This window comes from Nomascus leucogenys, chromosome 12 (genome assembly GCF_006542625.1).
Source record: "Nomascus leucogenys isolate Asia chromosome 12, Asia_NLE_v1, whole genome shotgun sequence".
NCBI lineage: Eukaryota > Metazoa > Chordata > Mammalia > Primates > Hylobatidae > Nomascus > Nomascus leucogenys.
In genome coordinates this window covers 9,757,730-9,769,778 of record NC_044392.1, presented here as the reverse complement: position 1 = coordinate 9,769,778, position 12,049 = coordinate 9,757,730, and the positions used below count along the sequence as shown (strand labels likewise).

Below are 12,049 nucleotides of genomic sequence, written 5' to 3'. Positions count from 1 at the left end.
TAACTCACTAGGTGTGACCTTGGATGAGTAGCTGCCCCCTTCTGTGTCTTGGTGTACCCAGCAGTATACCACAAGGTCAGATCGAAGGACCCCTAAGGGCCCCCCCAGGAGGAGCAAAGGCCAGCGAAGTTCTAGGAAGCCAGCCACCCCGCTCCTCTACAGTTCTGAGGCTGCCCTCCAAGGTGGCTACACAAATACACACAGACCCGCAAGGGCAGCCCTGCAGTTGTGTATAGGCGAAGGCCAAAAACTCAAGGACAGGAGCGAGCTTTGTTCTCTCCTAGGGGTCTGGGCTGGAGCCACAGGCCCAGGTGTGTGTCCATGGTGAGTGTCTGTGAAGTCAGGGAAAAGGTAGGGGCAGCTGTAAACTGGAACTCTTTTTGTTGGATGGATGCTGTGTGTGTGTGTTTGTGCATGTGTGTCGATGTTGCAGTGAGTGCATGTGTGAGACATTCAGACAGGTACGCAGCAGTGACGTGGGTCTACAACTGAAACATGGCTGCACTGGGTGAGGCTGGCAGTTTCCACTCAATTCCACAAAATGCCATCACTGCCCACCCCCTGCTGACTGTGTGAAGGGTGCTGGGGATGGATGGACAGATGACACAGGAGCGCTGTTCTTGAGGAGCCTGGACTTAGGGTGCTGCTAGCTGAGGCTGTGGTGCTGAGCACAACAGCTCCCAGTCAGCCCCCGCTCTGGGCTGAGGCTCTTCCACATTAACTGGGTGGCCTCTGCTGAGTCCCAGTTTCCCCATCTGTCAAATGAGGAGGATACCAGTGCCCACCTCACAAGGCTGCAGAAGGACACAATGAGAGCGGTTTAGAGAGAGCTCAGCACGGTGCCCTGTGCATAGCTGGTGCTGCACACACGACCAGAGATTTCAGTTCAGACTCCAAGAGCCAAGCCCGGTGGCCACTAGGAACAGAGAGAACAGTCCTGGGCAAGGAAGCAGGAGCAATGTCAACTCTCTGCCCTGGCCTAGCCCAGCTGAGGTCTCTGCACAGAGTCCGCTGTATCTGCTACTCATTTCCCAGGTGACTTTGGTCTCCAGAGCCTCAGTTTTCTTACAAGTAAAATGGGGCTGTCAAAATGTGAGGACTGACTGGCCTAGCGGGGATGCCTGAGGGTTCTGAGGACCCTTTGCTGGGATGATTTCCAACCCAGGCGATGTTCTTTCTCAGATGGCCGGGGTGGGAGGTCGGGGGCTCGGGGGTTAGGAGTCTGCGGGCCCCAGAAGCTGCTGCCACCTCCTCCCCTCCCCATTCCCACAGCTTCTGACCCCAGGGACAAGGCTGAGGGAGGATGTTTACAGAGCTGCAAACCTTCACATAGACAAAGTCTGCTGGGCCCTGGGGGCTGGGAGCGGCAGGCCTGCGGCTCATAGTGGCTGGGGAGGATGAAGGGAGATAGGGTCTTGCTCAGCAACCTCCAGCACCCTGACTTCAAGGGAAGCTGCAGTGGCCTTTGAGAGGGGGCAGCAAGGGGACAGCGAGCATTCCCCACAAGGGCTCAGTGAGCAGGATGGGCCACGAGGTGGTATTTCTTAAAATTCAGAGAGCAGGGCCTGTGAAGGCTTCAGGGCTTAAATCAGAGACTGGGGCATAGGAGGGGGATGGGGCTTGGTGACCAGACTGAGGGCCTAGAGAGAGAGGGAAAGCTTGGAGAGGGGCTCAGTGGCCCCTCATTCTGGATCCCAACAGGAGAAGACAGGAGTCAGCAGTCCTCTCTTCCCAGAGGTTGCAGCTGCTGCAGGACAGGCCAACTCTGGGCTTGTACTCTAGGCAACCTCCCACCTCTTGGAGCCAGAAAGATGCAGGTTCTGTGTGGGGTTCAGAGGGGACGGGCTGGCAGATGGGAGGGAGGCATACCCTAGGGCAAACGGGCTCCTCTCACCCCAGCTCCCTCCTTCCTGAGCCCTTCTCTTTCTTTCTCTTTTTTAATTGATAGGGTCTCATCCTGTCACTCAGGCTGGAATGCAGTGGGGCAATCACAGTTCACAATAGCCTTGAATTCCTGGGTTCAAGTGATCCTCCCACCTCAGCCTCCCAAGTAGCTGTGTCTACAGGTGTGCACCACCATGCCCGGCTAATTTTTAAATTTTGTAGAGTCAGGGGTCTCACCATGTTGCCCAGGCTGGTCTGGAACTCCTAGGCTCAAGTGATCCTCCCACCTCAGCCTCCCACAGTGCCGGGATTACAGGTGAGAGCCACTGCGCCCGGCCCAGAGCCCTTCTCTTGCAGGCTCTTCTACTGGGGCCCCTCCTGCCACAGCCTGCGTCTCTGGGAAGGGGGTCCTAGCTAACGGTACTCCCTGGACTCCCCTCACTTGGGCTGCCATTGAGGAAAGATTGGGAAGAGGAGAAAGGATTTGACCAAAAGTGTAGTGGCCCGGCTAGGAGTTCAACAGCAGGAAGTACTTCCTGGCAAGACCCTGCAGTGTGACTGAGAAACCCCACATCTGGAGCTCCTCAAAAACAAGAGAGACCTTCTGTGTGGGCCCCTCCCCCAGCCCCAGTAATAACCACCGTCTTTCAAGCTCAGACAGGCCCCTGCAGCTTACCAAGCTCTTTCCCACTCCATTACCTCATCCAAGAGAGAGGCCGCAAGGTTGGGGTTTCTACCCGCTTTGATGACCTACAGACCTAAAGCTCAGAGAGGCCCAGCGATCAACCCAACGTCACAGAGCACACAAGAGGTGGGCTTCCTGACACCTCCACCCCCTTTGACCTCTAAGATGGGTGACCAATTCCCTGAGATCCTTAAACACCAGGACACTTTCACACCGTACTCCTTCCCCCAGAGCTCCCAAGACATGCCCTGGCCCTGGGCTCCCGGGGACAAGTGGTCAGGACAAGCACGGCCCTGGCGAGGGCATTTCCTGGCATCGGGAAAGGGCAGGATGTGGGGCAAAGGTGCCAGTGGATTAGCTCCTGGAGAGGAAGGGGCGGTCATTTCAAAGGAGGCAACAACAGCGGCTGGCCTGGGGACAGGAGGCAGGTCCTTCACCTCCACTGACCCTCGTGGGGGCTGTAAGGCCAAGCCTGGGGGGTAAGGACCCCACCTCAGAGCCCTACTGGCTTCCCCGGGCCCAGCCATGCCTTGGAAAAGTCACTTCCCAAGAGGAGCCCACGGAGGGCACAATTGTTCTCTGGGGGGTGTCTCACCCTCCTCAGGCACTCAAGGAGGCTGCTCTGTAGCCACTCCTAAGGAGTAGTCCCCATCCCCTCACCCCCAACTCCACCAGCCCTGGGCCTTCCTCACTCTAACGGGCCTCTTTATAGCCACAAATATTCATCCTAGGCCTCCCAGTGGACACTAAGGGCTGGGCTACTCCTAACTGTTGACCCTGAACCAAAGTTTGACCTCATGTCCTGAGCACTTTCAACTCTTTGCCCCACCCTAGCCCAGCTGAGGTCTCTGCATAGAGTCAAGGCTGCCACCCCCAATGCACTTAATGGCCCAGAGAGCCCTGCTGTCTTCCCCCACTGCCCCTCCCTGTGCCGCGTCTTTCTCCCCTTCACCTCTGAAATTCTGTGGGCCCAGTTCAGATGGGGCAGAGGCAGACCAGCAGGCACCCGAGGAACAGGCCGAAGGACAGACCCAGAGACAGGTGGAAAAGACAGGTAGAGGAAGAGTGGACAGTCAGGTGGACAGGTGGATAGGCAGATGCACAGACAGGCACCCGGATAACTGCACAGGCCACAGATGGATGGAAACAGGCAAGCAGAAGGACTTCGGACAGTTAGGTGGAGAGGTGAGCAGACTGGCTAACTCGCACACAGGTGGAAACTCAGGCTGGCAGAGGGACAGCCAGGCCAGCAGGAGGGCTGCTAGACAGTCAGGTGGGCAGGCAGGTGGGCCGCCCAGGAGACCCCAGTGCCAAAGGGCCCTCTCTGGTGGCAGCAAAAAGGGATTAATAGCCACACATTTTCCAGGGACCAGAGGTCTCTCTCTGGGCACCTCTGAGCGTCCCAGCGGCAGGCCCAGCCCTTCAACCGATATCTGCGGGGCCTCTCATGTTCCCGGCTGGGCCAGGCAGTCCCCCAAGACTGAGCTCTGAGCTGCCAAAATTCACTCTTTACATCCAAGAGGGGTCAGTGTTTTTGAAAGTTGTAGGAGCCTGGTGAGAGGGAGGAGGGGGCCCCAGCAGCGTCAGTGTTTCCAAACCTACCCCTCTCCTCTTTCTTTTTCCCCTGGTGCCTAGAGCCAGGCCTGGTGCTGCCGGCCAGCAAGGCAGGCGAGCTGGGCCGAGCCGGCAGGGCAGGGCAGGGCAGGCAGGGCGGCCGCTGTTGCCACTGGGAAGTTGAGGGTGAAGGGGAAGACACAGATCAAGTCGGACACAGCATATGCGAGTGTCAGGGCCCAGGGGGCCCACAGGGACCCCCACACACCCACAGTCAGCTGGCCAGGGGTGGAAATGAGGGCCGCCCTGGAGAGGAGCATCTCTGAGGGGAGCCCTTCATAGCTCAGAGCTGGGGAGCAGGTGACAGAAGCGTGTGGGAGCCAAGGGGTCCTCTTTGTGTCTGGGACACAGGGAGGCAGGGGTGGGGAAGAGGAAAAGGGCGCCCACTCCAGGGGCCCCAGACTTCGCCAAGCGGACTGGGGGGAGGCAGCTGGCGGTCGGGAGTACCTGGGACAGAGGAGCAGAGGTTGGCAGTCGGGATGGAAATAAGCAGTTGCGGTGCGGGGAGGTCAGAAGCGAGGTCAAGCAGGGGTCAGGCCTGGGAGATCAGGGCTTAGGGTCGGGCTCAGCGAGGGGATCAGAAGCGGGGCTCAGGCCTAGGGGGAGAGAGATGAGGGTCGGCCCTGAGGCAGGGGGGTAGAAGGCGGAGCCAGGGCGGGGCGGCCGTACCCCGGGAGGCCAGGCTCGCGCGGGGAAACGCGGAAGGGCGCGGGGTCGCAAACTCACATGAAGACGTGGTAGACGAAGGCCCAGCCGCGGGGCCGCTCCAGCACGTTGTACACCCAGTTCTGCAGGCGGCGGTAGCGCTTGTGCGCGGCCGAGGAGCGCTGGCCGCAGGCGGAGCCCGAGCGGGAGCCCGGCCCAGGGAGGGGCGCGCCCGGCGGCAGGGGGCTGCCCAGGAGGCCGAGGCGGCGCGGGGAGCCGCCCCCGCCCGCCTCGCCCTGTTCGCTCTGCACGGCCGTGAGCGCCACCAGCTCCGCGCGGGGGGCGTCCCCGGGCGGGGGACCCAGGCCGAGGCGGCGCGGGGGGGCCTCGGCCATGGGCGGCGCCGGGCTGGGGGGGCCGGGGCCCGGGCACGGTCCGGGGCGGGGGCGCGCTCGGGACGCTCAGAGGCGCATGACTCGGACCCGGGGCCAGAGGGGCGACCCGGGGAGGGCGCGGGCGCGGGCGCGGGCGGCGGGGGCTAGGGGCCGGGCCGGGGCCGCGGGCGGGCGCTGGGAGCCTGGGGGCCGCCGGAGCCCGCACTGACCGCCCGCTTCCCCGGCGACTGGGGCTGCTCTTTCCGACTCCAACTCTCTTATTACGCGCTCCATGCCGCTCGCCTTTCCACCTGCCACCGGCGCGCGCCGCTCACATGTCACCCTCCCCCGCCCCGCCCCTCCCCCGCCCGCCCCGCGGCCGCCTTCCCAAATCGGGAGGGAGCGAGCGAGCAAGCGAGGCGAGACGGAGGGAGGGAACGCGCGGAGCAGGCGGCGGGGCAGGGCGCACGGGCGGCCGAGTTGGTGCCTGGGCCGAACCGCGTGGCGGGGGCAGCGCGCGGGGCCGGGAAGCCGGACGCGTGCAAGTGGTGTCCACGGCTGCGTGGGGCAGTGTGGCCCCGAAGGCCAGCCCGGGGGTGGGACGCCTCGTGTGTGCTTGTGGAAAGTGGAATGTGGAGTTGTGGCCGCGGGCGGCAGGGGAAGGGACGCAGTGTCCCGTGGAGTTTAGGTGTAGACCGGTGCAACGGCGTCTACTTGTGTGTGCAGGGTGGGTGGCTGGGGTCTACCCGGTGGGGGGGATGGAGTCAGTGAGGTGTGAGTTGTGGGTCGGGTGTGGGTGGCTGCGAAAGTGGAGGTGGAGTCCGAAGGGGATGAGGTGTGTCCATCGGGGTCGAGCCCTGTGTGGCTGGTGCGGGTGCTTAAAGTGTGCCCAGCGCTGTGTGTGGCTGGGTGGGCAGCGGCGGTTGTCCTGCTCTTACCTGAAAGGCCTGGAGCCCGCGGGCTGCTGGGCAGCATCAGGGGGTGTGGAGCACAGTGGGCCTGGGTGTGTCTTTCTCCCACCACCTGCCACCTCTGAGCTTCCCTTCATCGTGATGGGGGAAGAGCCACCCTGCCCAGAAGAGGGTCCTCCCGGATGGAGGGGCCTGCTCCCCTGCCTCACTCCCAGGTCAGGGAACCGGGTTTGGGCAGATGGAGTGTTGGGAGATGAGCTCTGAGCCAGCCTTAGAGGGGACACACACCCCCTACCCAAGGCCCACAGAATCCCAGCCAGAAAAGGGGATACTTTGTCCCAGGGCATTCCCTCTCCAGCTGGAAAGTTTTTCTCTTAGTCCCCGACCTTCATCTCTCTGGCTGTAGGGGGCGGCCCCTCTCCTTTAGCCCTCCTGGGCCTTGCACAGGGTTGGTAACTTGGGTTTCCCGATCCTCTTTCCCTCTTGCTCCACGGAAAGCTGCGGCCACACCAGCCGCTGCCTCCGCAGGCCCTGCCCCAGGGTGAGCCTTCCGCAGCAAACTCTTCCTGGTTCCTCCGGGAGGGTCTCCAGGGACGAAGCCGAGCGGGAGGGGCGGGGGAAGGGGCGGGAAGGCGAGCTCGATTCTCAGCTGTCAGCAAAGGCAGCATTGATCTGCTGAGCGCCAGTGAGGGAGGGAGGGAGGGAGGCAGGGCCGTGGGCTGCAGGGATCTGGGGGGTCCCTAAGCTGGGCTTGGCAGCCGGCCCACACCCCTACCCCATAGTGATCCTTTCCCCTCTGCCTAGCTGGGGGTGCCCTCTGGGGTCTGACTTGAATCTCTTCTGCTGCTCCTGGTCCAGGTGTGCCCAGGGCCAGAGCCTGGTGCCCCAGGGCAGGTTATGCCGGGATCCTCTACTGGAAGCTGGGGACGGTTTCTGGACCCCAAGGCCCCACTAGGGATGCGGTGCCTGGGCTGAGGTAACCCATCTTCTCTCTATGAGCTGAAGATGGCACCCCCAAAATATGCGGCACTGTCCTCCCTCTCTGGAACTGCCTGGCCGGTTCTTCTCAATCCTAGATCCTGGGAAATGGGACTAAGATCTAGGACATGAAAGGTGCACAGGAAAGCAGTTGCAAGCGCCCTGGGGGTGTTTCTAGGGGGTCTTTTTGAGGCTCTTGTTCTGTAGCAGAAATGGAATTTGAATTCAGGTTGCCCTTAACACCCAGAATATCTGAAACTGGGTCTGTTCTGGGAAATCTAATCTTCAAGCTCAGCGTCACCTCTGGATCCCATGGCTCTCTTCCCAGCTGGGGGACTACAAAGGTCCCTTCCCCACCTTGTGAGGAGCCCTCACTGCAGGGAGAGTCTCTCATCATTCCCAACTCCAGCTCCAGATTACCTGCTCAAAGGCAGCAGAAAGAGGAAAGAGACTGTGGTTGCAGCTAGAGGGATGGGAGTTAGATCTCAGGAAGGACTTTCATAGGGTATAGAGGCCTGTTTCTCCTGCAGGTGTATGGGTAATGGAGGGACACAGCACTGTTCCTAAGGGGTGGGAGGGATGGGGGAGATGGTTCCAGGAGGCCACAGCAAATTTACTTGGCATGTGTGTGCACATGGAAGAGTGGAAGGGCCAGAAGAGAAGGTCCAGTCAGAGAGGACAAGTGGCCACTCTGAGGGTCACCGGGCGGCCTTCCTGCCCCATCCGGATTCCCAGGACATGACTGGGAGGACGGACTTTCCCCACCACAGCCTTTAGTGACTAAGACACTTTTCTGAGCAAACAGCTGTCTCAGGCTCCCTCAGTTGGCCCCTCTGCTGGAGGGGACTGGACACCATGGTTCCCCACCCTCCTCCTTCCCTCTCCCACCTGTTCCCCTGACCCCACCCTCAGCAGTTTCCTTTCCACCCCCAAGCCCTGTCTCCACCCTGGTAACACTGCGAAAGCTTCCCTGCCCCGCTGAGGAGACGCACTCACCAAGACTCACTCCCACCTGGGCAAGTCCCTTCCCCACCCTGGACTTGTTTCCCCGTCTGTGCAAGAAGTGGGCAGGGCTCCAAGATCTTCTGTAATTCATCACTGTCCCCATCATCCATCAATGGAGCAAGTATTGACTGAGAGGAAGGGCGGGAGGGGGAGTGCTCCCATTTGCTGAGCGCCATCTGTGTGCCAGGCCCAGTCCCTTTTGGGCCAGAGAGCAGCACCTTGCTTGAGACAGCTGAGGCTCTGAGAGGCACAGGGACTCACCTAAGTCTACACAGCCTATTGGTGACCCCCAGAACTGTCTGTGACCTGTGTTTTCCACTGACTGGCACCTGCCTGCTGGGCACTGGGTGCTAGGAGCTGAGGGTAACCATACACGGCCAATCTTTGTTCTCTAGAACTTACTCATGCCAAGGGATCAAACTTCCAGGTCTGAAAGGATGGAGGGAGGAAGTGGCTAGGACTACGGTCTCTCAGGCTAGGCTCAGTGTCAGTGACTCCCACTGTGACCCCAGGTCAATCAAGGGCTCAGGTTCCTTTCCTGGAGTGGGAGATGGGGTGGTTTAAGTCAGTGATTTTTACACTTTATCAGCAATGGAATCCTTTTTACAGACAGAATTGTAAGGTAGCACCCCAATGTGTACAAAGCTTTGGAGCAGAAGTGTGCTAGTTGAATCGAGGCGAGGAGGTCTGGGTTCCACTCACTTGCCTCCTAAAATCTCTCTGCCTGCTAGCCACCTGACCCTGGGCTTTCTTACAGCTCCAAGGGTTGCTAGAGGTCAGAGGAGGGAGAATTCTCCACAGACAATGACAGAGGGAGCTTTCTTGGGGACAGGAGTGGGGAGGACTGGGAGAGACTCAGAGAAGTACAACCAGTAATGCCTGCGGCTACCATTAATGAGGGCTGCAGTCGATCCTAAGCCTTGTGCAGGATGTTTTACCTGCATTGTCTATTTCAGCATCCCCACAACCTTGTGCAGTAATACTGTTCATCGTCCCATTTTACAGTCAAGAAGACTGAGGCTCAGTGAAGAGACTTGCCTTGTATAGCTCTTAATTCACTCAGGTGCTGCTTTAATGTGTGTGTGTGTGTGTGTGTGTGTGTGTGTGTGTGTGTGTGTGTGTGTGTGTGTATTGGTGTGGGAAGGATGTTACAGAGCATTCGGAAGAGCAAGCTTAGCCAGGGGCACGCAGGAGGACTTGGAGGGTCCAATTTGGCCTGATAAGAAACAGGGAGCCTGGCCAGGCCCTGAGGCTGGGCATGCTGCAGAGGCTGTGGCTCCCTAGGAGAGAACCCAGGATGGCTGAAGTGGGAGGCACCAGCATCCAGAGAGGCTGGCAGTGCCAGGGGCAGAAAGAGACCTAAACTACAAGTCATGGCTGGGCTTCCAGTCCTAGCTCTACCTGTGGACTACCTGGGGACCTTGGGCAAGTCACTCCACCTATTCCCCACTTTCCCTGGCTATCAGCGCTGAATGCAATAATGCATGTAAAAGTTAGAGACCATGCAGGGGGCTGTACGCACGTGACCCATTCGTCTGACTGCTCTTCAGGTACGTGTTGGAGGTGGAGCAGGGAGATGCTCTGGGAATTCCCTGGTCCTAGCAGCTCTTCTCAAACTAGGAAGCCTTCCTAGGAGGGGATTGGAGTGGAGAGTGCTCAGGGGGTGATGGCACCACATTATTGACCTTTGAGAACCCACCTCTACTGAGAGCAGGAGGAAGCATGAGAGAAAGATAAGGCCTTCTTCCTTTTCCCTATGCAGCCCAGAAAGGACAAGAGACTTAGGCCACCCACCAGACGAGAGGTGCTGGAGGGGCCCAAGGAATTTCTTTTTTTTTTTTTTTTTTTTTGAGATGGAGTCTCGCTCTGTTGCCCAGGCTGGAATGCAGTGGCACAATCTCGGCTCACTGCAAGCTCCGCCTCCCGGGTTCACGCCATTCTCCTGCCTCAGCCTCCCGAGTAGCTGGAACTACAGGCACCCACCACCAAGCCCGGCTAATTTTTTTGTATTTTTAGTAGAGACAGGGTTTCACCCTGTTAACCAGGATGGTCTCGATCTGACCTCGTGATCTGCTCGTCTTGGCCTCCCAAAGTGCTGGGATTACAGGAATGAGCCACCACAGCGGCCAAGGAATTTCTTTTCCCCAGATCTGGGTGTGGCACTGACCAGCCCCCAGCCTAGACCAAGCAGGCCAGTCAGCTCAAAGCCACAGGAAGTGGGGAGGGAGCAGTGTTGCTGAGCTCAGTGAAAGTGAACCCCCATTGATCCTCAGGGCTGGAGGGGGCCCACAGGGAGGAGACACAGAGGGAGAAAGGGGCGTGGAAATGAAGGTCAAAGCCCTCCCTTCTTGCAGGGCTCCTCCTCTGCCTTCAGGATTCTTCCTCTAAGAATCCTGATTCTTCCTCTAAGATCCTTCCTCTAACCTCTACCCCTGGAAGACCATGCAGAAGGCAACAGTGCTGTGGTCCTGCTACTCAACTCCATGTTCTTGGTGAAAACCACTGGGACAATGGAGTTGGCTGAAAAATGAAAAGGAAGGACTTTGCTGAGTTGCTGAGTGTGCAGTGGAAAAGAACTTCCATGCTCCCCTGGTGGGAGAAACTTGAATGAGGGCTCAGGGAGGGAGATGACGTGAGTGGGAGGGACTGAAGATTGAGTAGCAGGAAATGGGGTTCAGAAAGAGGATGACAACCTGGTAAAGGGAAATGGGATTCAGGGAGGAGAATGGGGGCTCCAAAGAGAGGCTAGAGACTTGGTGACAGGGATGGAAGGCTCAGAGACCAGGATTTCCGGGTCAAGCTTGATTAAACACTTATTAAATTCCTCCTCTTTGAAATATTGGATATGCAAAGCAAGATAGGTGCTAAATAATTTTTTAAATTAAAAAAAAAATTTTTTTTGATACCAATTCTTGCTCTGTCACCCAGGCTGGAATGCAGTGGTGTAATCTTGGCTTACCGCAACCTCTGCCTCCTGGGTTCAAGCAATTCTCTGCCTCAGCCTCTCGAGTAGCTGAGAATACAGGTGTGTACCACCATGCCTGGCTAATATTTTTATTTTTTGTAGAGATGGGGTTTCACCGTGTTGGCCAGGCTGGTTTGAACTCCTGGCCTCAAAGTGATCTACCAGCCTTGGCTTCCCAAAGTGCTGGGATTACAGGCGTGAGCCACCATGACCAGCTGATAATTAAAAGAAAAAAAGGTACATATTCAAGCTCCAAAAGCAAGAATGGGGAATTGTGTAAGACCATAAGAGGTAATTCCTGGTGGCAAGCAGGAATTGAAGGTGTATTTCTGAGGAGGGGGTCCAGTGTCCAGTGGGGTGGGAGGGTGGGAAGTATAGTTGCCAACCTCAAAAATGCCAGGGGCAACAGTAGGCTTTCTGCTTAAAGCTGGGTCTGGTAAAGTGCTGCCTGCCGTGAACATTAAAATCTCTGTCTGCTAGCCACCTGGCCCCTGGCTTTAAGCAGAAAGAGGACCCTTATAAGTGTGACACCTCAGCCTGTCCACATGGGGTGTGGGCTTAGGATTTGATATCCAGGCCATGCAAAAATCCCAAACCAAGACACTGCTATAAGAGCTGATTTGAGGCTGGTGCACTTCCACATGGCTTAGGCACATACAACTGAGAAATCATCCCTTAGGATGGCCTCCACATCCCAGGGCACAGTCAGGAAAATATGCTGAAAATAATCTCAAGGATAAGTTCCATAACAGATTAGAAGCGCCATACCTTAAGAGACATACCTCTCATGGGAGAATTTATACATAAAGACCTAGAGCTAATAGAACAATCTGAAAGGAAATTTAATATAGCTAAAATCATCAAAAAGATAAAGGAAGAAGTAGCATCTATAAAACAAGAATAGAAAGATATCAAACAGAAACATGTAGCAGAAATGAACAGAACTATCTAGAAATTTTAGAAAACTAAAATTACTAACATTTTTAAA

The 12,049-nt window shown here is 57.6% G+C and overlaps 1 protein-coding gene across 1 annotated transcript in view; it reads right to left on the bottom strand.

The window, feature by feature from the left end:
* KCNQ4 (potassium voltage-gated channel subfamily Q member 4) overlaps nucleotides 1–5,542 on the bottom strand; it is a 56,641-nt gene extending 51,099 nt beyond the window's left edge. Inside the window, exon 1 of the mRNA XM_030823578.1 lies at nucleotides 4,910–5,542. Within this exon, the coding sequence (XP_030679438.1) occupies nucleotides 4,910–5,223 (314 nt within the window). The 5' untranslated portion in view covers nucleotides 5,224–5,542. The remainder of the gene's footprint in view (nucleotides 1–4,909) is intronic.
* Between the last annotated feature and the right edge of the window lie 6,507 nt (nucleotides 5,543–12,049).